This window comes from Olea europaea, chromosome 16, assembly GCF_002742605.1.
Source record: "Olea europaea var. sylvestris chromosome 16, O_europaea_v1, whole genome shotgun sequence".
Lineage (NCBI taxonomy): Eukaryota > Viridiplantae > Streptophyta > Magnoliopsida > Lamiales > Oleaceae > Olea > Olea europaea.
The window spans coordinates 6,106,577-6,133,326 of NC_036252.1; the positions used below are offsets into that span (position 1 = coordinate 6,106,577).

General features: G+C 34.8%; 4 protein-coding genes across 4 annotated transcripts; all 4 read right to left on the bottom strand.

The window, feature by feature from the left end:
* Positions 1 to 631: 631 nt before the first annotated feature.
* On the bottom strand, positions 632 to 2,137 carry LOC111412548 (zinc finger MYM-type protein 1-like). Its single transcript, XM_023043482.1, has 3 exons — positions 1,255 to 2,137; positions 1,064 to 1,179; positions 632 to 862 (listed from the first exon to the last, which is right to left on the bottom strand). Exons 1-3 carry the CDS (start codon positions 2,135 to 2,137, stop codon positions 632 to 634), a joined length of 1,230 nt encoding a protein of 409 aa, XP_022899250.1.
* A 9,644-nt stretch (positions 2,138 to 11,781) lies between these two features.
* On the bottom strand, positions 11,782 to 14,417 carry LOC111411898 (mitochondrial fission 1 protein A-like). Its single transcript, XM_023042554.1, has 5 exons — positions 14,064 to 14,417; positions 12,931 to 13,069; positions 12,678 to 12,802; positions 12,478 to 12,541; positions 11,782 to 12,046 (listed from the first exon to the last, which is right to left on the bottom strand). Exons 1-5 carry the CDS (start codon positions 14,154 to 14,156, stop codon positions 11,955 to 11,957), a joined length of 513 nt encoding a protein of 170 aa, XP_022898322.1. The 5' UTR covers positions 14,157 to 14,417; the 3' UTR covers positions 11,782 to 11,954.
* Positions 14,418 to 17,260: 2,843 nt separating this feature from the next.
* On the bottom strand, positions 17,261 to 18,668 carry LOC111411899 (F-box protein At4g18380-like). Its single transcript, XM_023042556.1, has one exon. It carries the CDS (start codon positions 18,411 to 18,413, stop codon positions 17,361 to 17,363), a length of 1,053 nt encoding a protein of 350 aa, XP_022898324.1. The 5' UTR covers positions 18,414 to 18,668; the 3' UTR covers positions 17,261 to 17,360.
* Positions 18,669 to 22,351: 3,683 nt separating this feature from the next.
* Positions 22,352 to 25,988, bottom strand: LOC111411900 (serine--glyoxylate aminotransferase). The gene is made up of 6 exons (XM_023042557.1): positions 25,840 to 25,988; positions 24,674 to 24,943; positions 24,047 to 24,331; positions 23,585 to 23,951; positions 23,097 to 23,307; positions 22,352 to 22,647 (listed from the first exon to the last, which is right to left on the bottom strand). Exons 2-6 carry the CDS (start codon positions 24,876 to 24,878, stop codon positions 22,510 to 22,512), a joined length of 1,206 nt encoding a protein of 401 aa, XP_022898325.1. The 5' UTR covers positions 24,879 to 24,943; positions 25,840 to 25,988; the 3' UTR covers positions 22,352 to 22,509.
* Between the last annotated feature and the right edge of the window lie 762 nt (positions 25,989 to 26,750).

Genomic DNA, 26,750 nt, shown 5'->3' on the forward strand with positions numbered 1-26,750 from the left:
AAGTTTTTCCATGACCCAACTTGATTCGTTGCAAACTAGATAAATTTCAATTTTTAACGAGAACTAATCTAGAAGATGTAAAGGGCTCAATAGAGATTAAATTAGAGATAATTAGATCGATAAATAAACAAATTAAAGAAAAAAATTTCATGGAGTAGTGGGGTTTTGGGTTTGAAATCTTAGGCAATTATAACAGGTTTCAAATGTTCTGTTCTCTACCTATAACTAGACAGGTCCCCTTTTTTAGGTTCAAACTAACCGACTAAAATTTGTTACTTTTCCAAAATGTGCCCAAAAATATGTTTCTTTAGTGTGAAAGGTCCAATTACCCTTGTAAATGCATTTTTGGATATATTTATTGCTCATTAATACTAATTAATGGTATGATTTGATGTTTGATTTGTATAAGAAAAACCTATGAATATATCCAGGGGCGGAACTAGGTTCCACGTTCAGCTAGGGCAGTTAACTTTGACTTTGACTATTGATCTTTGACCGTCGATAATCAACGACCATATTAAAATTTGATTAAATAATATTAAAAATTGTTCGATATATATGTAAACATTATATACATATGAATATATAGTTCAATACAATTCAAAATACTAAAAAAATATAAGATACAATCTTACTCTGTAACTGTAAACTCAGACAACTGAATTCTACGAGGTCTCATATTTTGAAAACATTGCATTATTGCCTCATTCTCAACATTTTTAAAAAGATCTTTCTCCACATAAACTACCAAATGGTCATTCAACGAGTGATCTCCCATTTTGTTGTGCAAGTCACTCTTGATTAAATTCACAGTGGAGAATACACTTTCAATACTTGCAATTGCCACAAGTAATATCAAAACCTAGGTGATCAGCCTATAAACCAATGGAAAATAACAACTACTTCCAGTTTCAACCAACTTCTGAGCTACACAAGATATGCTTTTGAGGTTAAAAAAAATTTCGTCGAATCTCATAAGTATAACAAACTTGTCAAGTTCAGGTCTAAGTAATAAAAGCTCGTCACTATTGAAGTCCAAAGGATAGAACTGGGCAAGACGTACCAATTTAGCCTGATCAAAAGCTGCAAATGAATCTCTTGGACTTAAACACGAAATGCAATCAAAGCGCTCAATAGTTGTTTCTGAAAAACGATTATTCAATTCTTGCAAGATTGAGTCTATCACATGACAAAACAAATCAACATAAAAGCGATGATAATAAGTCACCTATGGAGCTGCACGCCTAAGTCGACCTTTCAATACTACAATATCTTCCATATTGGGCACTGAAATATGTCTATCAATACAAAACTCAATCACCTTACTCAACAATGTATCCCAACCATTGTCTCTCATATTCTGCAATGAGTACTTACACAACTTCAATAACCTCATAGCATTCTGAATATCTTGATCCTTTTTTTGTATGGCTTGTGAAAGGTTGTTTGTAATTGCAAGAATTTCAAACATAAAGTGGGGACTGAAGTCACTGAACACAAACTCAAAATCTTGCATAGTGTTCATCTGTCTTACGGCCATTGATTTTTGAGCTATATTTATGCCATCTTCTGATATATTCTCAAGAACATCTATGACGGCATTAAACATACTAATAAAGCGAGTAATTGTCAGTAGATATGAGCCCCATCTAGTTTCACCTGGGCATGCTAAACGCATTTCTTGAAACTGACCAGTTCCATCAGTAAGTTCCCCAATATTAAGTTTCTCCAGAATATCGGCATGATAACTTGCTCGAAGAGCATCTACACACTTACATGATGCACCAACCAAATTTACAATAATAGCAAGCATGTTAAAAAAATCACCAAGCATATGATCCGTACGTGCCACAGTAACAACCGCCAATTGAAGCTGGTGAGCAAAACAATGGATATATATAGCATATGAATTTTCTCTTAAAATTAAAGCTTTTAAGCTATTGAATTCACCTAACATATTACTTGATCCATCATAACATTGACCTCTCAAACTAGATATGCTCAATCCATATGTAGAAAACATTGCATCAATAGCATCCTTCAGTGATTGGGCACAAGTATCAATAACATGAGAAATGCCCAACAAACGCTCCTCCACTTTCCCACTCTTGTCATCAAACCTCAAAAAAACTGTCATTTGTTATTTTATAGAATTATCACGAGTCTCATCAACCAAAATTGAAAACAAAGAATCACTCATCTCATTGATAATAGCCCTTCTCGTCTCTACGGCACAACAATTAACCAAATCCTTTTGGATGTTTGGTGAAGTCATTTGGTCATTTCCAGGAGCGCTACTAAATAACACTTCTTCAATTTCTTTACGACGAGTTGCATACCAATTTAATAGCTCAATTAAATTTCCTCTGTTAAGAGACTCTTTGGATTTATCATGACCACGAGATGACAATCCTTGCATCAAGAGGAATCTAGTACAATCTAGCACCGCAATCAACCTTGTCCTATAACTATTTTGTTGACTACTACTCTGGCTAGAAATAACGTAGGAGGTACTTCGCTTTTAATTCATCAAACTAGTATACTTTGCAAAAGCTTGATTATGAGCACTATCAAAGAGCCCAACATGATCTTTCAATGTCTTTTTATGCTTCTAATCCCTAAAGCCCATCAAAGAGCCCAACGTGATCTTTCAATGTCTTTTTGTGCTTCCAATCCCTAAAGCAGGTCTTGGTGAATATATGTCCACCCCCTTGACCCCTCTATCAGGTTTGAACAAGTAGCAATGCAAACAATAAGTCGCATCCTTTTCTATACTGTACTCTAACCAATGAAATTCAGAAAACCATTCTTTCCGAAAACACCTATTATCATTTCCCATCGGTCTTCTTGGAAAGTCGTGCCCATATGGTTGACAATGACCTTTCTCCAAGTATGTCATCCTAACATCATCTCTGATATTAGGATCATATGACTCGATAGGGGGACGTTTCCCTGGATCAAATACAAGATCATCTACATTGAATTGAGCTCGAGACTTCTTTGTGTTATTTAACAACACGCGTGCTTGGCTAGAAACAGTGGCCGGACTAGAAGCACAACTAGAACTAGGAGAACTAGGTATTGACTTCCGTTTCGGTTGAAAGAATCGATCCATACTCTGCAAAATGCCCCCAATTTAATTTCAATTAGAATTGATTAAAAAAATCACAATTCTTAGTAATAATTCCTAAATCCTAATTTCCTTTGCTACAACTATATGAATTAAACATTGATTCACTATCACTAATAACTAATAACTAATAACATGCACAACACTCAAGCCAGTCAAGTGTCAACACTTCAAGTCTCCAAATCTTCAACAGAGTCACTCAACTCAAGTCATCCAAGATTCCAAGTGCTCAACAAACTCTCAACACCGTCACTTCAGGCATCATTGCATAACATACAACAATTGAACAAAGGGTCGGCAAATTGTAGTTGCACCAGCACAATTGCACAAATCAACAAATACAATACGACAAGTCGTCAACACAGCAACACTCAATTTCTCAACAGTCAACACTCAACAGACAACAGAGACAGAGTTGAGACAATTAGAATTCAGACAACCAAAACAATTCAATTAACCAAATATTCAACTCTTCAACTTTAAATATTGAACTTAATAAACTTTAACTCACCAAATAGGCAATCGCCAATGCTACGGCCTACAATGTACACTGCTAGCTGCTCGCCTGCTCGTGCTCGGCTTCGCCACTCGTGGACTCGCCTCGGACTTCGGAGTCTGTCACTGGTCTGGTCAGAGAAGACGGAGATTCGTCCCTAAGTCTCTAAGACTTCGCACATAGGCACAGCTGCACAGGTCGCACGGCACATTGGCGGCACACGCACGTTCACCGAATCATCGACTCACCGCCTCCATCTAGTGCTACTGCTTCAAATGGAAATTGAAGGGTAAATGGGTTGTGGGTAACTGGTTTCTATATAATGGAACTGTGGAAGGGACCAACCGACCAAGGATTTACGATTTTGGGGCTAATTTTAGGTTTGGGAGTTGGGAGAAATGTCAATTAAAACCAATATATCCAAAGATCCACGGACCGTCCGTTTTAATGGATCCAATTTCCATATTTGGGCCAATTTTTTTTTTTTAAATAGGCCCAATTTCAGTTAGACTAGCCCAAAGAAAAAATGAAAAAAGGGGTCATCTTCTTCCGGCTGAAACTAAGTTCCTCCTGGCTGACTGGCTCCGTCTGCAATTGCCAACCTGGCGGCCACTGAACTGACTGAAGACTCCGGCGGAGCCATCACGCGCGACCGCGCCCCCTTGCCAGGTGCTAGCTCCGCCCTTGAATATGTATAAATATAAAATTAACGATAGAATTGTTAACCAAAAAATAAATAATAAAAATTGTTTAATAATCTTTCTATCAAGTGCTAACCGTAAATATCGACCGTTCAACTATCGAACTAGAATATAAAGATCGACAGTTAAAATGTCGAACTTGACATTTAGTAAATGTCAAGAAAGACATTTAAACTATCAGTCTCACCGATTTACTGTTTTGGTACATACAATTAACGATAGAATTGTTAACCAAAAAATAAATAATAAAAATTGTTTCATAATCTTTCTATCAAGTGCTAACTGTAATAACGACAGTTCAACTGTCGAACTAGAATATAAAGATCAACATCTAAAATGTCGAACTCAACATTTAGTAAATGTCAGAAAAGACATTTAAACTATCAGTCTCACCGATTTACTATTTTGGTATAATTTATTCGTAGGTGCCACTTGTATGATATAAAGTCCAATGTATGAATTGTGCCGAATGCATATCATTGATATCTCAAATTTTCAGGAATAAGTAATAATGAGAGATTCATCATGTCGCATGGACTAGTTCGGCATAATTAGGCCACATATTCGAACCCTAATCCAATACCAAGCAAATATAGTTGAATGATGTTTAAGGCTTGAAATTGTATTTTGTATGTTACAATGACTTTGTTCATTGTGTATGTTATATTGTCATTTTCATGTTATTACCACTGCAAATTTTGTTCAGGTACAAAAAAGTTCTACTTTTTACAGAATATAAGATTTCATTAACTGTGAATTGTTAAGGAGTAAAATAGACCAAATATTCGGGCATAATGATTGATCGGACACAATATTATGGTTATACATTAACACGTAATCTTCAATAAATGTATAAAATTTAAATATAGCCAATAACATGATGCCTTATTTGCCTACATCAAGCATCGTCGACATTTGAACTTTCGCTCCTACTAACTTCCCCCTCATCATTCGTACTTATGATAATGACATTGGATGGTGAGATGTTACGAATTAACTCATCATTTACTAGAATCATCTTTGTTAGGAACCGTGTATTCGAAAATATCATCGAGTTCATGGTTTAGTAATTGGGATGATTGGCTAGAAACGTCATCCAAGTTGAGAAAAAGGAACTTAGTGATGGCACCTTTCATCGTCTAACATATTTACAAACAATTCCTTATAAAATGATAATTGGATAGTCTAACCTGCTACACCATAAAAATGTCTTTTCACACATGAACATGAACTAAACAAACATAAAAATAAGTTGCTTGACGTACACGTCATCATATAATTTCAAAATAGGACGAGAAATTATAAGTCCAAAAGCAACACAGTTGTCTGAGTTAAAGAAGTCCTATTAAGTACTATTCTTCCATGTTTTCCAGCCACTCTTATTGTAAAGAGTTTGAAATCAACTACAACTCCATTAACAAGAACAAATTCCAATGTCAGAGGATTGATTTAACATGTAATGAATTCATATAACATATAATGAGGCTACTCAAACACGTATTTATTTTATTATAACAATCGACCATTCAAACTGTAGAGAAATCTAGTAACCATCTGGCGATAATGACTGATTTTCTTGACAAAAGTTTTGTCTGTACTTTTAAAGAACTCCTCCGATGTAAACATGAATAAAGTTTTCTAATCACAATGACATAGAATGAACTAGATTGCAACAAATTGAATCAACCATAGAATAAAACATAGAATGAACCACATTACCTAAGCTATGAATCAACAAATTGAACAATATTGCAAACTTATCAATTCGCTAGTTCTACTTACATTGCTAAACCTACAATGATCATGTACGTCGAAGCACATCCTAAATCCTTTACAATAACTTAATTCATGAGAAAATAAAGCACAATGGACATGTATATTCCAATTTCGAAGCAAATCCACCACCTATTAGAGACAAAAATACAACTTCCTAAAAGATTATACATTTTTGGCCAAAAATCCAACATTTTTGAATAATATTAAAAAATTCAAAATTCTTAAATCATAGTTAATGAAACAATGGGAGATGAACATACCTTGTGTTAGAAATGAGAAGAAAATCGAGCTACTTTCTTATCGAAGTTACTTTTGGGGATACAAACTTCTTGTCCACGTCAATTTCGATACATACCATGGAAGGAAAAATCAACAACTTGAGAAAGAAGTGGAAATGAGGAGTTGTTACTAAGGGGTGGAATGCTTTATCGATCATGGTTTAAAGTTTATTTTGAGCATTGGAGGAGGAGAATGTGAGGAAGAAGAAGAGAAAATTCCAGCAATGTGGGTAGGTTGTGAGTCTAGTACATGGGTGTGGGCATGGGTTTGATGTGTGATGTTTTCAACTCTTTGAAACAACTATTTCAACTGGTCAAATAAAAAATTAATGGAAGATATGCAAGGTATTTAAAATTTGTAGAAGGGCAAAAAAGTTCAAAAGTCACATTTTTGTGAAAATATTAAAAGGTGAAATTTTTTAAACTGTCAATTCAAAAAGTGATATATGGTGCAATTTCCTCTTAATGAAAATATGATAAATCTAGCTATGGTCAACAAAGATTGTTAGGTTTATGTCGGAATTCGCAAGACAATTACGAATAAGATTTAAGTCAAATAAGTGGAGATAGTGGTCCATTCTATTCTAATATTTAGGTTATCAACTTTTCAAACATGGATAAATTGACGTAGTTTAAGAAAAAGAAGACGTGAAACTAGCACTTGTTATTGATGAATGATTAGGCCTTTCTATAATTTTGCTAGGTAAAGCCATCTCTATGTGAAGTGAGATTTATTTATTTATTTATTTATTTCAAGATTGGCAGGCACATCATGCCCTAGTAAGAAGCGTTATGTGTCGGCTCATTTGTGACGTGTGTTTGACTATCGAGATGATAACTCTCATATTGTACTAAACTTATAAATGTGCAACTCGTAAAAGCTAGTCTACTATATCTCACTTTGTTCATTTTGCTACATTGTTAAACATAAGATGTTGAACTCTTAAATTTATACCAGCATTTTTTTTCCTTTTATAGACATGATTTTTATCTAATACTTGGTTGATCAACTTGAATTTTGGTTCTCGGTCTCAAGAAAGGAAATTCTTGTCACTCAAATATCTAACCAGAATATTCACTTCTTCAAAATTCAGCTTTTATAAATTTACAATGACGAATTTATTTTTCCTTTAATCCAAACAAATCACAATTTTAAAATTAAAGGCGTGCTGGGTGTACAAACCCAGATTTCACATACCTCTCTTACAGAGGTCTCACAATGGAGGTGAGGTCGGAATTTTTTTGGTCATTTTTTATTACATTGGATCCCACATGGGGTCGAGGCACGTGAGACTTCTGGTTTTCTTTGGTGAAAATAATTCTATACATTGAGAATTGTTCTTAAAACAAACCAAACAAAATGGTTTTCCCCTATTCCAATGTTTTGACTTATTTTTGAATTGGCAAGTGTTGGGACATTTAGGGTCTGTTCGGTAATGATTATGAAAATTGATTTTTTGACGGTTAGAGAGAAAGTGGGTCTCACCTGTGAGTAAATAATTCAAAAATGATGGCTAGAATAGTGAAATAACGGTCAAAAAAATGATTTTTTTTGGATGAAAAATTGCTAATAAACGGGGACTTAAATAAATTGCCTGTTGACTTTGTTTTCTACCATCACCTCCTTAACATTTTTATAGTTTGGTATTGATGCGTTTTCAAGAGAATTAGCTTTAGATTTGCCGAAGAAATAATTAGTAGTAGAAAAAATAGTTAGTGTTTAGTAAATTGCTAAGCACTTGGACACTGCTGTGTGTAAATAATTATTATAATAATAATTAATTATAATATGTCCTTTTCTTTTTATCATATTTTAAATAACTTATTATTACTCTTACTAAAATGCTTTAATTTTGGTCATTGATTGATTCAAAAATCAAAATGCAGCAGAGTGATTTCACAGCAAATTCATTAGTGTTCTTGTTAAACCGATCCCACATCGATTTTGGGAAACAAATAAAGGAAGGCCCAATGTTATTTGGACTTCCGAGTGTTGCTCATACGTTGCACTACATCACGGGCCTGGTGCACCCAAAACACTTGGAAGCCCAATACGATAGTCATTAAGTAATTGCTCAACTGTATTTTGTTGGAAAATGGTTCGAAGAACAATACTGGATGTAACATAAAAAGTTCATAGAGTATTAATAACTGTTAGGGAAAATTTCATAACTAAGAAATTAATTATAGCACATTTCAAAAATAAGAAAACAAGTTTCAAATTTCTAAAATCAGACTTTTATTAAAAATTATTTATAATTTAATTAGTTAATTAATTATTTTATTAATTAAATATATTTAAGTCATGAATCTATACAATTTGATCACAAATTAACAATATAATTAGTTACTTATTATTTTTTGGTCACAAATCAAAAATTTTATGTCACAAATTTTTTTACGTTCACAATTCAAAAATTTTGTAAGTCACAGTTTTTTCGTTGGTCATAAATTAAAAAATTAATTAGTCACGGATTAATTTTTAGTCACGACTTATCGTATTATTGGTCACAACTTATTTTTCGATCACAAATCAAAGAATTTATAGGTCACATAATATTTTTGGGTCACGAATCCAAAAATTTTATAGGTCACAGATTTGTTCGAGGTTACAAATCAAAATTTTGTAAGTTACAGATCAAATCATTGATCACAAATTCAAAAAATTATAGGTCACATAATATTTTTGGGTCACAAATCTAAAAATTTTATAGGTCACAGATTTGTTCGAAATCACAAATCAAAATTTTATAAGTCACAGATCACATTATTGATCACAAATTCAAAAAATTATAGTTCGCATAATATTTTTGGGTCACGAATCCAAAAATTTTATAGGTCACAAATCAAAGAATTTATAGGTCACAGAATATTTTTGGGTCACGAATCCAAAAATTTTATAGATCACAAATTTGTTCGAGGTCACAGATCAAAATTTTGTAAGTCACAAATCATATCATTGATCACAAATTCAAAAAATTATAGGTCACAGAATATTTTTAGGTCACGAATCAAAATTATAGGTCACAGCACCGCATACACCACCACGCCACCGCTACCAAATGCTCAAACTACCATCAACCAAAAAATCCCCAATCTCAGTGTCATCGTCGCCGCCACGCCACCACCACCACCACCAAAAAATCGTGGCTACAATGCGGGCGATAGGCGCACTACTATTGCGGAGAGTCGACGGTACCAGGGGGATGACACCAACGGAGAAGTGGAATGAAAAGAGATAGACTCCAGTGGTTCTACACACGATTGTCGCTGTCAACGATCGTGTACAGTGCTGTCGCTGCCGCTACAAGGTGTCGTTTGGTTGGGTCCAGAGCCGTCGGAGAGAGAAGAGGGTGCGACGCCTGGTAGAGAGGCCATGAAGAGAGGAGGAGAGGAGAAAGTCATTAGGGTTTTGAAATGAAATTTATATAATGAATGTTTAATATTTAAATATAAAATTGTCTGGAATAATTAATATAAATTTTTTTCTGATTTTTGAAATATTAAAGTTCAAATCTGTTTTAGGAATGTTGATTACTTAAAGTATGGGATTATGTAATTTCCACATTATTTAATTTTCGAATTTTCTAGGTTTTTGCTATAAATGCGTTGTAAGTTTTTTGAGGCCGCAGATTGATTTGAATGAAATAAAATTTTTCGTGAGTTTCTTCTTTGTGAGATTTGTTCATCTTCCCTATAACTTCTGCTACGTCAAATGACTAATTTGTTGTTATAGTTGCTAGATTTTGCTTAAAAAAATATGACATAAATTTAATGACATGTTTTCTATGAATAATCATATGTGACTTGGACTTAAATAATGCATACTGCAATATCTTAATACGCTTGTGCGTGTAATAACTAACAAAATCTACGTATTAGTTATGAGATGACTAACAATATATTGCATTGATCACACGAAACACCAAAATTGGAATTGGTCACAATCTAAGCAATACCACCCGCCCTACCTACCAACTATAGGCAACAGTCCGTCAGGCACCCAAAAGAAAATTCCAATAGCTCGAATACGAATCCTAGAACGATAGATAGAATCACACTAACTTAATCCATAATGATGTACCGAAAAATACAACATTTTCATTACTTGACCAATCATCAAAAGAAGGCCCTTACATGGCTTTTGAACTTTAGCATCATAAATTTTCACCAAATTGTTAGAATAATGTTATTTAGAGTCAGTGCAGTTTAACACCAAAGTCTAAATAACAACACATGTAGGTTAAACTTAATGTAAAAATGTTGAGAAAAAAATTGAGTTTATGTGCAAAATTATTTTATCTTATAAACATCTAATTTTTAAGTAAATTTTTTTTTTTTTAAAATTAAAAAGAGTAACTTTTTAAGTGCAAATAGCATGTCTAATTACATACCATTAATGGAGGATAAGGCTTTCCATGGCTTTTTTGGAATGTTTACTTTACTTTAGTCCTCTCAACTTGTCTACACACATTAAAAGAAACAAATGTGGTACCTGCACAGGTCCATTTGCACAGTCCTTGTACAAATGGGCATGTGCAAGGAGCTTTTTTCTAAAAGAAAAAAATATACCATTTTCCTTTTTTAATGATTTTTGTGCTTCTTTGCACTTGTATAATAGTATTTGTTACACCTTATCCAACGAGACTTCACGAAACAATCATGTGACACCACATAATAAGTGAATCCGTACTACATCATTATCCTACATGACCTATCCGAGGACCTCTACGTAGTCGAAGTGATGCACTCCGTCAAACTCCCATGTAGAGGTTGAACTATCCCTGGACGAAGTGAGGCGATGCGACATGCTGTGGCACAAAGCAAACAAGCTTCAAGCATGCGAGGCACCTCCCCTAAGATTTAGTTAGAAGCAAGCAAAAGAATGGTGAGCAGAAAACTGGGCTAGAGTGCATGAACTCTACAACGTACGGATGATAAAAAGGTCGAGCGTTGGCATAGGAAGCGAAGACTCGGTGCATTAACACATTGCATAGTATGTGTTTATGATTTTTATTTTTATCCCTCCCAATATATTTCGGCTTTAGCCACAGGGAAGACCATATCAGTCGAAGGTTTGGCATTCATCTTTCAGAAATTGGCATTCATGTTTGCCAGCAAAATTCTCTTAATTATTTGTCTTTTTCTCTAACCTTTTATCATTCTTTTGGCTAGACCATGCTTCTAATTTTTCCCCTTGCACGCCTTGCGAGGAGGTTGGGATGAGAAATGTACATTCCTAGTCGACTACTAGCTCGTACGAGCAGCTTCCATGTAAATTCCATATGCAAATGCATTCAGTTTTTATTGCTTTTCCTACCTGTTTTCATTACTTGCAATTGTTGAGCATTCCAGCATTAACATATAATCAATAATAGGAAAAGATTAAAAACAGTGACATAACCAAAGAAAGAAGCTGGTTATACTCATTATTCTTTTCTTGGTATTAAAAGATTTGTACCTAATGCACGAGGAAGCACCTTGATTATAACTACTACAAGATTTTACATAAACGAAAACGGCAAATACAGGCAGATAACATGAATTTCAACAAAGACATAATGCACTGTAGATTATTTCTTGCGAGCTGCTGCCACTGCTGCTGCAACGCCACCAGCCAAAACTCCAACTGCAGTTGCAGCAATGCCGATGCCAATTGCTCCATCTGCATAACAAAGAATCGCATAAATTAATTTTTAGTGTCTTCATAGCATGTAAAGTAGGGAAGATTGGATAAAGTTGCACGATATTACGGGCAAAAAAGCTAAATTCTTGTTCATTTATAGTTGTCCAATCTTTGTTGGTGTATAAAACATGCATTCAATGTATCCAAATGCAAACGTGTTTTGTGTACAAAAACATTCGCCGGGATATTATGTCTTTGATGGTGTCATTATTGATTATTAAAAAAAAAAAAAAAAAGATTTTTGAACAGTGTTTTTAAGAAAATGTGCGGTTAAAAAGTGGGAAAATTTGTGTTTACATGCAAAACATTTTATTGTGTGAATGTATGATTGAAAATGAGTGAAAATTAAAGAGTTTTGTAATAAAGGGAGACAAAGAGGAGATTGACAAATAAGTGGAGTTCAAATTTACCCTTTTTTATTTTATCTTCAATCACTTTCTTTAGGGTCAAGGCTTGCCTCCAGTCAGGTGCTACCTACAAATTGATACCCACTTTAGCAATCAAACTTACCAGATGAATGCAACAAAAAACTGATTTGAATTTCCTTTCTCATAATTCCAACAGTTCATAGAGATAAGCCTACAGAAAAATGAGAGCGCAATTATAAGACCTCTAAACAATGCTCAACAAGCTGCCTGCTTCTTGAATAATCTCCACTTCTGTAGTATCCAACAGCAAGAAGATAGAGATTTTCCCTAGCTTGTAGTGGGTTGCTGCCACTTCCAGCCAAGGAAGCTGCAAAAAAGAACTTCTCTAGTCACGAAAAATATCACCTAGTTTACCATTTTACAAGTCACAGACACAGGGGGAGAGAGAGAGAGAGAGAGAGAGAGAGAGAGAGAGATCCTTGTCACTGGTTACACCTTCAAGCATCGCTATCCCACGTTGGACGTCCTCTGCCCTTTTTGAGTGAACAAGAGCCCAAGACAATCGCATGATGCATTGACTTTTAAGTTCATCAGAGGAACCTTTCTCAGCATCAGCAACCTCACGTTCACAGCCCTGAAGATGCATAATTCTAAGAAACATGCTAAAAAAAATGATAACGTCATAAGGAACAAGTGGATGTTGAAGAGCTAAAAGTCCACAGTGCAAGATAATTTGCAAATAAACACACATTACACCATAACAAAGTGCATTTACATTTATCTTTTAATAAAACACGTAGCTGTATATATATTAAATCTGCTTGATAACTGTTTCAAACTATTAAATAACTGTTTATTTTCAATGTTCGCATACACCTGAAAAGATTTCAAGGTAGCATGAATTTAGCAACTCAATTCTGCAAATATCAACCAAATAATGCATGTGTTAGAAAATCTGGCAATGTTTTCTATGGAATGAGAAAATACAGAGACCGTTGAAGGGTTATCATCTCTGAAATTCGATATTCTATTTTTCTCTAATAAAACAATGTATGCAATCACTAGTTATTGGATTCCAATGCATAGACAATTGAGGAATTTATCGCCCTGATCATTTTCAACCACAAACGGCACTTTTATCAACTTTTCAACCACATTTTATCAATTCTTATCAAAATCTACCAAAAATCTGATTTTTAACTAAGCCAAACAGGTCATTATATCTATCCTGTCCACGGCTGGTTTAGTTCAGTCTTCAGATGTTAATGAAACCATACTGGGAATTATACCTTTCCTGTCCATGGCCGCTGTTCATTACCATCTGTTTCGCATTTTGATTTTTCTTACAAATCAAACACAAATTAATCACATAACCAGATCTTGATTTACCTAACTTAAAATTTCAAAACACAGTAGACTCCCATCATAGAATGAGCTAATGACAGGAATAAAACGCAATACCAAAGAATCTCTAAACCTAAACCTTAATTCTAGTCACAATTCCCTATAATTCAAGAGACTGTACACACATCCATAAATAAAAGAATTCACAAACTTAAAAACCCTAGCTTTATTCACAATTTATCCCTACAACCCCACAGTCTTATACAACATATATATATACTTACAGCGATGATGTCAGGCTCGCACCAAGGGATCTGATCGCCGCCGGTGAAAAAATCACCGACTGACTCGAAGAATTTCCCAATCTTTGCTTCCATTTTCTACTTGTTCAGTTCTTTTTATACGAAAATCGATTTGTGGGTATCCTTTTCTTAGTCACTTTCCTAATCTGCGACCAAAAATTCTGGGCTTTGATCGGGAGCACACTAGAATTTTGTAGGAGCTGAAGCTAAATATTAGAAGAAAATTGTCGCTGAAACTTGGGGGTTAAGAAAAAAACCCAAATCCAAGAATGGAGATTAGAGGACAATTCAATAACCGCTGATAATCCATTGGGACTGTATTGGAAGGTAAAAATGAATAAATATTTAAAAGGAAAGTGGGGCATTCTAAGGGCTATATATACATGACCCATCTGTTAAGTGGGCCGAGTCGTATACTGACTCGATTTGGCCCGACTCGCGTATTAACGAGTTACGAGCAGGAGCCGAGGAATGAACGAGTTGGTTCATGAGTTCAAAGACACATTTTTTAGATAAAAAGAGTAGTTATGGAATCTCCTCCCACCACAAAATAAGCTCGTGGGTCGAGTCGTGAGTCAAGCGGCTCAGTTTGGCTCATCACATATAACACTATCTTCACATCTTGAGAATTGGTTTTGTTCGCAGCATCCAAGTAATAATCATCCATAATGTTTGGGTCTTACTAGCGCCCGAATTGAGTATTCGACTAGGTGAACCTCTAATATAGTCATTGGGAAAATGAAAAAACTCCATACCCACCTTCAAAGAGAGACAAATAAATTTTAAATAAATAATTTAAAACACAAAAAATATTTTATTTTGTAATTATTTATTTGAAATGTATTTGTACATTTTTGAAAGTTTTGGAAATATAGTTGCAATTTGTTCTTTATTTTTTTATTTTTGTTTATTTAAAGACGAGTGCATATTTGTCATTTTATAGCTTTAAATTGAGAAAATAGATTAAAATAATAATTTTCGTCATGAAATATAAAAATAAGGATGAAAATGTCAAAAAATGAAAGTTATGGACGTTTTGCATAATAATGATGAAAGGTATGAACGTTTTGTGAAAATTACCTTTTTTAATAATTTATTTGGACTCATTTGCGTTTTTTTAAAGCTTGGAAGTATAATTGCAATTTATTCTTTAACTTTTTTTTTCTTTTTTATTGTTTTATTTAAATATGGGGTATATCTGTCATTTTACACAAGAAATTTGATGAAAACGATGATTTTCGCAATAAAATGTGAAAGTAAAGGTAAAAGTGCCAAAAAATGAAATATAGAGATATTTTGCACGATAACATTGAAAGGTAAAGATGTTTTTTACTAATTACCCAAAGTATCAAATGGGGCAACCAAGAATTATTCACACCCTCATCACCAATCATTGATCATATCTTCAATCCAATGGTCCAGATGGTATCACAAATAACCAGAAGGTGCAAAAACGTGTTGGGCTGCTGCCAAGGAAGAACGCCAAGCTTCAAAACACGCCTTTTACTCATTTGGACCCGAGTTTGGGTCAATATACCAGACAATTGTATGTTTTAATCCAAAATCCATTTTTGGGCCTTAGCCTTATCATCATTGCCCCAAAAGGACATTAGTCATCACAGTCCAACAGCTACCTTTGTTAAGGGGATTGGATACTAGTGGACAGGGGCGGACCCAATGGGGGTCGTGCAGGGTCAGTCTGCAGTTTTATTTATAATATTTTTCAGTCTTGTCTTAGGGAAAATTGCAGTCAAGATACCAAACTTTTCGTTTATTAGCAGACTTTACTCAAACCTTTCATTTGTACCATCGAAGGTATCAAACCTTTAAAAAATTCGCACTCGGAGTCCAAATTGACAGAAACCGTTAGTTTAACTGTTATTGACAAAAAATCAAAGGTCTGACCAATTGTTGACTGATTTTTAAAGGGGCAAATGTGTAATTTCGAATTAACATTAAAAAGGAGGAAAAAAAAATAAGAGCAACTGTTCATCTTCTCCTCTATGCACCTACTCTCATACCCCACCTCCTCCTAAACCCAACCAAAAGAAACCCACCACCACACCCTCATCAACATCCATTGCCAGCATCCACAACGCCCATCACTAGTTTCCACCAATGAAATAATGTTTTGATAGATTTTTTGCTTGAATCTAAGCTATGCGAGTAATGAAATAATAAGATTATGTTTCATTCGAATTTAGTGATTTTATGAGATTTCTATTTCAAATTCATTCGATTTTGGGGATTCTTGTGAAGAATACACTTAAATTCGATTTCTATTTATTGAATTTCTTATAGAAGTTTGTTATTTGGTGGATTTCATTGTTTTTGGTTTTTTGAATGGAGCAGGAGGGAGGGGAGCTCCCTTCAAAAAGGTCACAACAACTGGAGGCTGCTCCAGTAAAGACGACCGTGGATATTTCAGCGATGAAGGCGGCCAGGTAGTTGGATTTCAGTGGTGGAGCATTGATATTAGCGAATGGGGCGATGATGGAGCATCCCCAGCAAAACCCAAAGCAAAGCCATTCACCGCAGCAGCCACATTTAGGGAGGCCAAGACAGTTGCCGAAGCCACCCTAGCTATAGCCATAGATGGTATTTGTCGACGGGGCGGTGATGAAGGTGTGGCGGTAGGTTTCATTTGGTTGCATTTAGTTGCAATCTGATTTTTTATTTTATTTTATTTTAATTCAAAGTTACACATTTGCCCATTTAAAAATCAGTCAACCATTGGTTAGACTTTTGATTTTTGGTCAATAACAGTCTCCTATAAGGCAAGGTGCATACATGAATTTGACTCGCTCGACACTTTGGCAGTTCAATTGGGAGGGCTCTTGGACCTTGGCTAGTTTGGGGCACAACCCGCGATTTATCTGATCTGCGTGAAGAGGGGCTGGATTGTAAGCCCAAGAATTAGTCGCTGTAAGGCGGACACTTGGGTATCAAAAAAAAAAAAAAAAAAAAAAAAAAGCTCCACTGGCTAGCGATAATGGAAAATGTGTCACAGAATATTGAAATTTCTGTTTGTCGCTTCCAAACGGAATTAGTCTTTTGGCTCTAGAAATTCTGCTCATATTTATTCTAATGCAATCTATCTTTGGATACCAGAAATTTTATGTTGCTGCTAAATTTAAGTTTAGATTTTAATACAGGGATTTAATTTAGGTCATGAGCTCTATAGCTTAATTTTGAGATAAATATAAATTTCAGTAAGAAATTTACAGAGGAAAAGGTAAAAGGTAAAAGCTGACTAAACATAAACCAACTAAAGAAAAATCAGAACGAATTCATTTCTAAAGTGTAACATTTAGCCCCCATCAATTTCTTCACTACTTCACCAAGCACCACCACTTCCTCTGCCCCATCAAACACCTCAGCCACCAAATCACCACCACTTCCACCATCTACATAATCTCCTCCACCGCCAACCGGCCTTACCACCACTAGCGTCGCCCCCTCCAGAACCTCCCCTGATTCCGGCAACTCCAACTTTTTCATGTACCATATTTTCATCTTCAAAGCAGGTACTCTCATCCTATACCTCAAAAATGTATCTCTCTCCTTCAAACTCCTCAGCTCTTCAATTTGTTCCTTGTTCATACAAAGCCTCCCCTGTTCACTTTCATCTGACACCTCAATTTTCTCGATCATTTCACGTTCCTTAACGATTTCTTGTATCAAATAATGTCTGGCGGATGCTGCCATCAAACATGAAATTGTCCAAACAATCCTCAACTTCAGCTCATGATCATCAATTACAGACGATTCGGAGTCTGATTCGAGCAAACTTTCTCCATTTTCGGGTTTCTCAATCCAAGATTTAGCTCCCAATATCACACAATTATTTAGTTGGCTCCCAAATTCTGCTTTCCATTTCAAGAAAGTTGAATTACTCTTCTTACGAGCTTTTGAAACCAGTTTTTCACTTCCATGACATGGCAGTCTAAGATGAAGTAACCGAATTTCTTGAAAAGACTTCAGAACTTCACTTGGAGGATAATAAGAACAATAATCCTCATCATCATTCTTATTTTTTTCGAATTTGGTTCTTTGAGAAATAAATCGGACGGATTTTATCAAAATTCTAAAAACAAGATTCTTGAAGAAACTTGAGTGTGTCTCACAGTCTCTTACAAGTGTTCTTTTACGAGGAATGGAAAGAAAAATTTGGTCAGTTTCAAGATTTATTGAACGAAAACGCTTACAAACACACAGCGAAATACAAAGGGATTTTGCATCTCCTAATTTGCTGAAGATTGATAACACAATATCATCTGGTAGACGATCAAAAAGGTTATCAGAATCAATAATTTCTTGAGTGGAATTCATTTTGGGATATCAACAACGGAAGAAATTTGAAGCTACTTACACAAGGGAATCGGATTTGCTTGCAAAACTGGGATTGTGATGAATTTAGAGAGAAAAATCAATGGTTGACGCGGCGAGACTGGAGGTGGACACGTTTCGGAGAAACCAACGAAGATACTTCAGACAACATCAGATTTTATTGTTCTTGTCGGGATTACTGACGTGAAAATTTTGTCTTCAAACTCTAAATTTTTTATTTTATTTATTTAAAAATCTGGGGCAATAATCTTCAAACGATTGGAAGCCTATCCATACAAGCATATAAACTTATCCATTAATAAGACTGAACGTGGATCAAGCTTTGATGACTCGACAATTCTGAAAGTGATTGAAAAGTGGAACAATACTCGTTATATAGGTCAATGATAACGATAATGGTGTGGCAGATAGTGATTGGTACGTTGTTGTGTTTGTATTTTTTTTTTTTTTTTTTTTTGTTAAATAGGTTTTGTACTAATTTATCGAAAAATTTTTAATTAAAAAGTATGCAAAAAATTTGACTTTACGTGTAAAATCATTTTATTGAAAAAATATGTAATTAAAAATGAGTTTGAAAGAAAATGAATATTTATATAATGAAGGTCAAATAAGGGCTTATAGTACCATAAGTACTATTCTTTTTTGGCTAAATTGTCCAATCATGTATTGACATGTATTCTTTTATCATTGAGCAGGGCGGACGCAAGCACAATCAAACTTTATAAAAATCGAATATTTTGTTCTTGATTTTTGAATAATTCATACTTTATCAGAGAAAATGCAGATTTACATTTTAAAGATATTTCTTCATTAATATTTTTTTCATCATTTTCATCCATTTAATTTTGAATAGTCATTTTATTAATATTTTGCTCATCACTAAAAATGCATATTTATGTTAAAAAAATTTATAGTGTATTTGATAAAAACAATCTATTCACGTAATTGAAAGAAAAAAAATATAACCAATATTCAATATTAATAATCAATTAAATAAATACGATTCATTGCATATAAGTTAATTGGATATAATTAGTTTAGACAAGTTTTATATACACAAATAGGATAGGAGAAAATACAATTTTAGGTTCTAATTAGTTGAAAATTTAGTTGGAAAGTGAAAATTTGTAGTAGATATGAGAATTTCTAGAGAAATTAAAGACAAATTATAAAAAAATCTAAGAGTTAAGATTTTGGTAAAAAGCGCTAGGGAGAAATTAAGATAGAGCATAGAAGAAGAAAATTCAAAATTATTGTGATTTTTCCCTTGTTTGGTAGAGATTAAAATCAAATTTTTAGTAAATTTTAATAAATGTTAAAAAGTTAAAGATTTCATGACATATATTATTAAAATTAACTGTTAACTTTGATTTAGATTAAAATTTGGATTTCAATAGATACAAAACAGGACTTTATCCAAAAATAGAAAAAAGAATCTCAAAAGATGGGCCAAGGACCCCCTTTGGGTCCGCTAGTGTCATTGGCTTTTTCACTGTAGCAAGATTATTGAAACTGGAAATTACATAATCCTTGGTCGTTGAAGGGTACAATTCAAAAATCATGTATCAAGTTTGATTATTCACAAATCTGATTTAGCCCCCGTTTGAGCCCCATTATTTGGAGATTATAATGTTTTGAATAGTGTTTTTTTTTTTTTTGAAAATGAGTGGTTAAAAAGAAAAGAAAAGTTTTTGATTTACGTGTAATATTATTTTATTGAAAATTGTGTGATTAAAAATAGGAAAGAGAAAATTTTAATTTAATTTAATGAGAAATCATGGGGCCAAACGAGGGCTTAATATAATATCTCCACGCAATTGAACTCCAAAGCTGATTCATTTCACCTACCCACTGCAAAACATTTCACCATCACCGTATCTCCCTTCTCTCTTTGACGCTCGCGATAAAACATTTCACCGTCACCATCCCTCCCTACTGTCTTCGACGTCGGCGATCCTGTCAAACTCTGCAATCGGCGACAAAGGAGGATGTGCCAGAGGATGCGGTTGACATCGGGGACTGCTAAGAGTTCTCAGCAGCGTCGCCGGGTGAAACTAATTCCAACGGTGTCACCTGTTGTGAACGGCGACTTCTGCGAACTCTAATTTTGCAGATCTAACTTTTCTCCGTCCAACATCTCTTTCTCTTCACTCTCTCTTCTCCCATGCTCTCCGTAGATCCGCCTCTTCTTCGGTGAGTGTGTGGCTGGCGGCGCTGCAACATACTATGAGCGACGATGTCGCTGCTGTGGCCAAGGACGAGTGTGGTTGCTACTGGTTCTAATCATTTTTGTTGATTCTACCTGTGTTGCTGATGTGGGTGGTTTTGGTGAGATTGTGGAGTGGTGTATTGTTGTTTTTGGTGGTGGTTTCTGGGTGTGGTTATGGTCTTTATGGCTGTGATGGTTTTCGACAGTGGTCGTGTTGGCCGTGGAGATGTTGGTTATTGGTGAGGTGGCTGGTTGGGTATTGTTGGTGTGTTTGGTCGTGGTGGTTTCTAGCAATGGTGCAGGTGTTCGTGTTGGCAGTGGTGATGTGAGTGGTGGCGATTTTGTTGGTGGTGATGTTGTGGCGTTGTTGGTGGTGGTGCTGGTGATAATGAGGTGAGGTTGTCGCAAGTGGTTTTTGTGGCAGTGGCGGTGTGATAGTGTTGGTGATGGTGGTATATGACCCACCATTTGACATATGTGACCATTTATTTAGTTATTTGTGACCTACGATTTAATTGTGACGTAAAATTTCGATAATCCGTGGCTAATTAATTTGAAAATCTGTGATCGACAAATAAATTGTGACTTATAAGTTTTTTTATTTGTGATCGATAAATAATATGTGACTATTAATTGCAAAATTGTGACATTGTGACCTATACCGATGCCTCTGTGACCATTAATCTGTGATCGGTAAGTAAACCGTAACTTAATAAGTTTTTTGATTTGTGACCGATAAATAATCTGTGACTAATACCTCTACATATGTGATCATTAATTGTGACCTATATTTATGCATTCGTGACCATTAATTGCAAAATTGTGACCTTAACACATTTAATTAATAAAATATTTTAATTAATTAATAAATACCTGAGTGTTACATTTTTAAACTTTGAACCTGAAAATTGATTTGTACACACTTAATGCCTAAGTTTTGAATTTTTCCCTTGTTGAAAAGTATAATCATAGCTCAGTCATTTTTATTATAATTTGGCGGAATGCTAAAAAAGGCAAAGATAGAGATAGGTGATCTTCATATCGTAAATAAAACTGATAGTTAGTTGTAAAATAAAATCATAAAAAAGATTTTAAAATTAAATACTACTCTATGTGAATTATATATTGTCACGAATGATTTTTTTATTTATAATATTGTAAAAAATATCACCATGTTTTTGTTCAAGATCCGTGAACTATGCTCAAAATTTTTTGATATACCAAATATAAGGATGTTAAATGAGCAAGTCGAATAATTCGATTAGCCCATCTTTGAGCTTGGCTCAGCCCACAATCGAGTCAGCTCACACTCACGGGTGGGCAAGCAAAGCACGAGCTGGCTAGCTCCAAATATGGACTAAGCTCGCCAATTCTAATTTTTTACTGAAATTGTATTTCACTCACTAATTATGAGCCGACTAGTCCACTCATACTAATCAACGAGCAGTCAACTTGTCAAGAAATATGATACACGCCACGCAGGAATTTCTTAAACTATGCAGAACAGAGCTTAGTAGGGTATAGGTACTAAAAGATTCGTGGGCTTTCTTACATTAAAAATTCTAAACCATGCAACTCGACTCCAGGCTACTCAACCCCGCCCAAGTGGCTTTCTACTCATCTCGACTGAAGATTTTCTTGTAAGCTTGGTGTTTCTATCCTGTTTGTTATACGAGTGATTTCTAAAGATCAGAGGAGCATACAAGGAAGAAGAAAAGCCAATGCTATGTTCAAAGATTTAGATATAAAAGGTCCATAAACAACAGCGATGAAATTCAAAGCCTCAAGTACGAATGAGGGGATTGTGCAATTTTTACAGTAGAACCCATATGGTAAGAGGAGAAATAGTTACATTTTTAAATTCTTGAATCAAATCCTCGAAGGGATTAAGGGAGTAGTATTGGATAAGTATGCAGAAGCAGCTGCAATGCCACTACCAAGCTTCACCGGGTAACCGACATCCTTAAGTACCATCTCCACTCCGGCAAGACAGCCTAGTAGTTGTAACTGCAGGAATAATCATCGTTTTCATGTGAGCAGATGTCATATTTTTGGGAAAAATGAAGAAAGGAGAATGAAATTTGCCTGTAATAAAATGCTTTCGAGTTTTCCCTACAGATTCTAGTGCTTCCCATACGAAAATATATATAGATCGTTCAGAACAAATGTTACTGAAAATAGTAAGTTGGATTTGATCCAAGGACATATTGATAATCAGATTCGTTACAGTAAAGAGTAATAAGACATGTTTGGTACACAGTACTAGATACTTCTCAATAGTATAGCGGATTAGATTAAACCTTCTTATCATCCTAATAGTGTCAAGTGTTGTTAAGTTTACGTTACCAAACATGGTTTAAATGTTTTGTCCTAATATTCAACTGTCACAACCTTGCAAAATGTCCGTAAATATTCAAAAATACCAACATAAACACATACATATATAACAGTTGTACCTCGTTCAGGTTTCCAAGATGCCCTATTCTGAAAACCTTTCCAGCTACTTTGTTAAGCCCCAGACCTAAGCTTAAGTTGTATCGCTTCCATGCCCTTTTAACAATTTCAGAGCTGTCAATATATGGTGGAACCACCACAGCAGTGACCGTGTCACTGAACCATTCCTCCTTTTGGGTGCAATTCTTCAAACCCCATGCCTCAACTGCAAGTCTGAATTTTCCATGCAAAACATCAGTAGAAACCTTAAATAACGAGTAGGATATGAATAATCTTGTTCTAACAGTCTTAACTAAATAGAGACTGAAAGCAGATTTGACAAAATGTATAGTGTTGAACAGATAAAAATTATAATCTCAATATATTTAGAGAAACACTGAATCATGATTCATGTGTATCAGAACGCCTGAAAATGATACGCAGTAACATCCACATATTACAGATTATGAGAATCAAACACCATTTTGTCCCTAAAAAGGAAAAAGTTTACCTTGTTGCTTTGGCAAGTCGGCCGTGCCTTGCAATTACATTGTCAAGACCTTCCTCGAAAATGAGGTCCAAAGCTGTTCTTAGCCCATACAGAAGCTGGATGGAAGGGGTGTATGGCCAATATGTTCCCATCTTATAAAACTTCAAGTAATCGTTCCAGTCGAAGAAAACTCTGACTGATTTTGCAGTTTTAGTGGCTTCTAGGGCCTTGGGACTCGCGCAGATGAGTCCCATCCCAGTTGGAAGAGAAAGAGCTTTCTGTGAACCTGTGAGAGCTACATCAATACCCCATTCATCCATGCGGAAATCAAGAGCACAGATGGAGGATACCCCATCAACCAGAAAGAGCGCCGGGTGCTGATAGTGATCTGATAGTCGGTCACAAAATAGATTAACACCTCATGAATTCATCCATAATTAGTAGAATAAGAATAATTCCTATGCATTTAGAATGTATGCTCACCAAGTATTTTTCTCACAGTGGCCAAGTTGTTGGTCACTCCAGTTGCTGTCTCATTGTGTACAATGCAAATGGCCTTAATGGTATGTGCTTTATCTTCTGCTATCTTCGAGGCCAAAACCTCAAGATTTGCCCCTTGACCCCAGTCACTTTCAACAACATCAACTTTGAAGTTAAGGCGTTGCTGTTGATCAATCCAGAGCAAACTGAATTGGCCAATCAGGAATGATACAATTCGATCACCAGGAGACAATGTGTTTGTTAGTGCACTTTCCCATGCACCAGTTCCTGTCCTTAGTCAACAATTAATATAAGAAGAAACTGTCCTAAAATGACATAGCAACAAGTGTTCAATCCATGGAAAGGCATTAATGAATCATCACATATAAAGCTATAACTTCTCTAAACAGGACCCACAAGTAAAAGGCATTCTTTTAAAGTATATAAACATCAATATGAGGATCAACGTAAACAATCTTGGTGTGTATTTTAGGCACTTAGTAATGGACAGTATAATAAATGATATTTTAACTTTGTTTTCTTTAATAATATTCGTACCATTCAATCATTCCTACAAAACCTAACACCACATGAGTATAAAAAACCTAAATGGTTGATCAAATATAGTACCTGTGGTTGGAATCAAAAAAGGGGTTCCAGAGGTAGTCTTGAAAATTTTCTTGACATCCTCAAGAAGAGTTTTTGTAAGTGCTGGAATGGCTGGAGAACGATAATCCTCATTGTTTCTGTTCATTGCACGAGTGACCTGTTCCGGGATATTGACAGGTCCCGGAACAAAGAGGTGGTTCCTTCCTGGCCCATAAACATAATCCATCTTCCTCCCTTTGAAGCTTTACAGGAGGAATTCAATAAAAATTCAGTTGCTTTATAAGCAAAATCCTGCAAAATTGCCCCCTCAAAAGTCAATACAACCAATCTTGTCTTCTCTTCTACACTATCTGTTATTTATTATGCATAGAGAGAACAACTTTTATAACTAAAAAAGAGAAGACCAATTAAAAGGAAATGAATTGGTCCGTGTTAAATCATATCATCTAAAACCTTAATTTGTTAAAGGACACGTTTTTCTATATTTAGTTTCAAACACGCCCTCACTAGAGATGATAAGGCAGTTCAACATAGTATCCGAGGAGACAAAGGTAGTCGTTCGCCACTGCTCACCTATGAAAATTGTTCAGATATCAATCAAGTCAAATTTGAATAAATAAGTTTGTCCTTCTACAATAATTGGACGAATTGCTTAAACGGTTCGCATTTACAAAAGCATAATACTATCTTAGGCAATTTATCTTTCCACCAGCTAGTTCATTCACCCCTAGAAATTAAAAGAAATTATGAATTGTATATCTGTTCAATTTACAAACTATATTTTCAATTATTCTTCCTCCAAACACTATAAAATCATTAAATAAACCATCATCTCCAAGAGTTCTGCCATTCAAGCAAACTGAATTGGCCAAATCCTACTGCCTAAACTAAAAATTCTATACATTCATGACGTATATATCAGACAACATATATACATACACCTACAAACACAAAAACCCTGAAAAAATAAACTGAAAATGCATAAAAATCAATAATCAGCCACACCCCCACCCTACCCTACCCTACCCTAACCCGTAGAAACCAAAGAACATAAAATTGTGCTAATACTTGTGAGGTTTCAACTTTCAAGACTTTAAGAGACTCGACATGCATGTATGGTGCATGTAATACTAAAAGAACAAACATAATTTCAAGAAAATAATATAGTTTCAGAAGAGCAATTTTACCTTTGTGGAATTTATTGAAACTGCGACTTTCCCAAAGCTTTTCGCCTTAGGAAATGAAAAATGGAATAGATGAAAAGGCCAAAGGGAAATGTACAATTTTTTATAAGAGAGCGGGAGACCAATCAAGGCTCAATGTGGGTCCCATCTCAATCTCTTACGTGGCAGATAAGAGCGCATCTATGTCAATCCTGCGGCTCATAATAAAAATTGTATATAAAAAAAAAATCGCAATAAAATATCTTAACTTGCATTTGTGCCACTTATTTTATTCATATTTCTTTTGACCCCCGTACTCTGTTATAGTATGCCATTAGGTACCCATGAAGAATTTCAACTCTAATATATGTTATTTTAAGTTTGTATGTGATCTCTAGCTGGTTCTATGTGATGCTATTTTAAGATGCAAAATAAATTACATGAGTGCACACGTAAACATCTTATCAAAAGGAACATTTATGGACTACGACTAAAACAACGCTGATCTAATTTGTTACTTAAACATGACCTAGATTGTTTAAGATTAAGAATCGATAACCATTGCACTTTTTTTGGCCTCTAGACCATGATCTTTACTTGCTTAATACGACTAGTACAACATGATTGTACCAAACATTAACCACTTAAACATACAATTTTATATAACTTAATATGTCGAACTTATTTCTAGCATCCGTCAAATGGTTGGAAAATAAAAGTATTGAATTATTTTCCAAGAATTTCAAAATGATGGTAATCTAATTCCTAGTCAAGGACACAATTGAAAAATAATTATCATAGGTAATAGCATTCATGGAAACATTAGATTACGTTTGAACATACAAGAAAATAAAAGGATTTGTACATGAAATTTTAGTGAAAATATTTCATGCTTAATTACTCACCATAGAAATAGTTTTAATGAAGCATGAGGT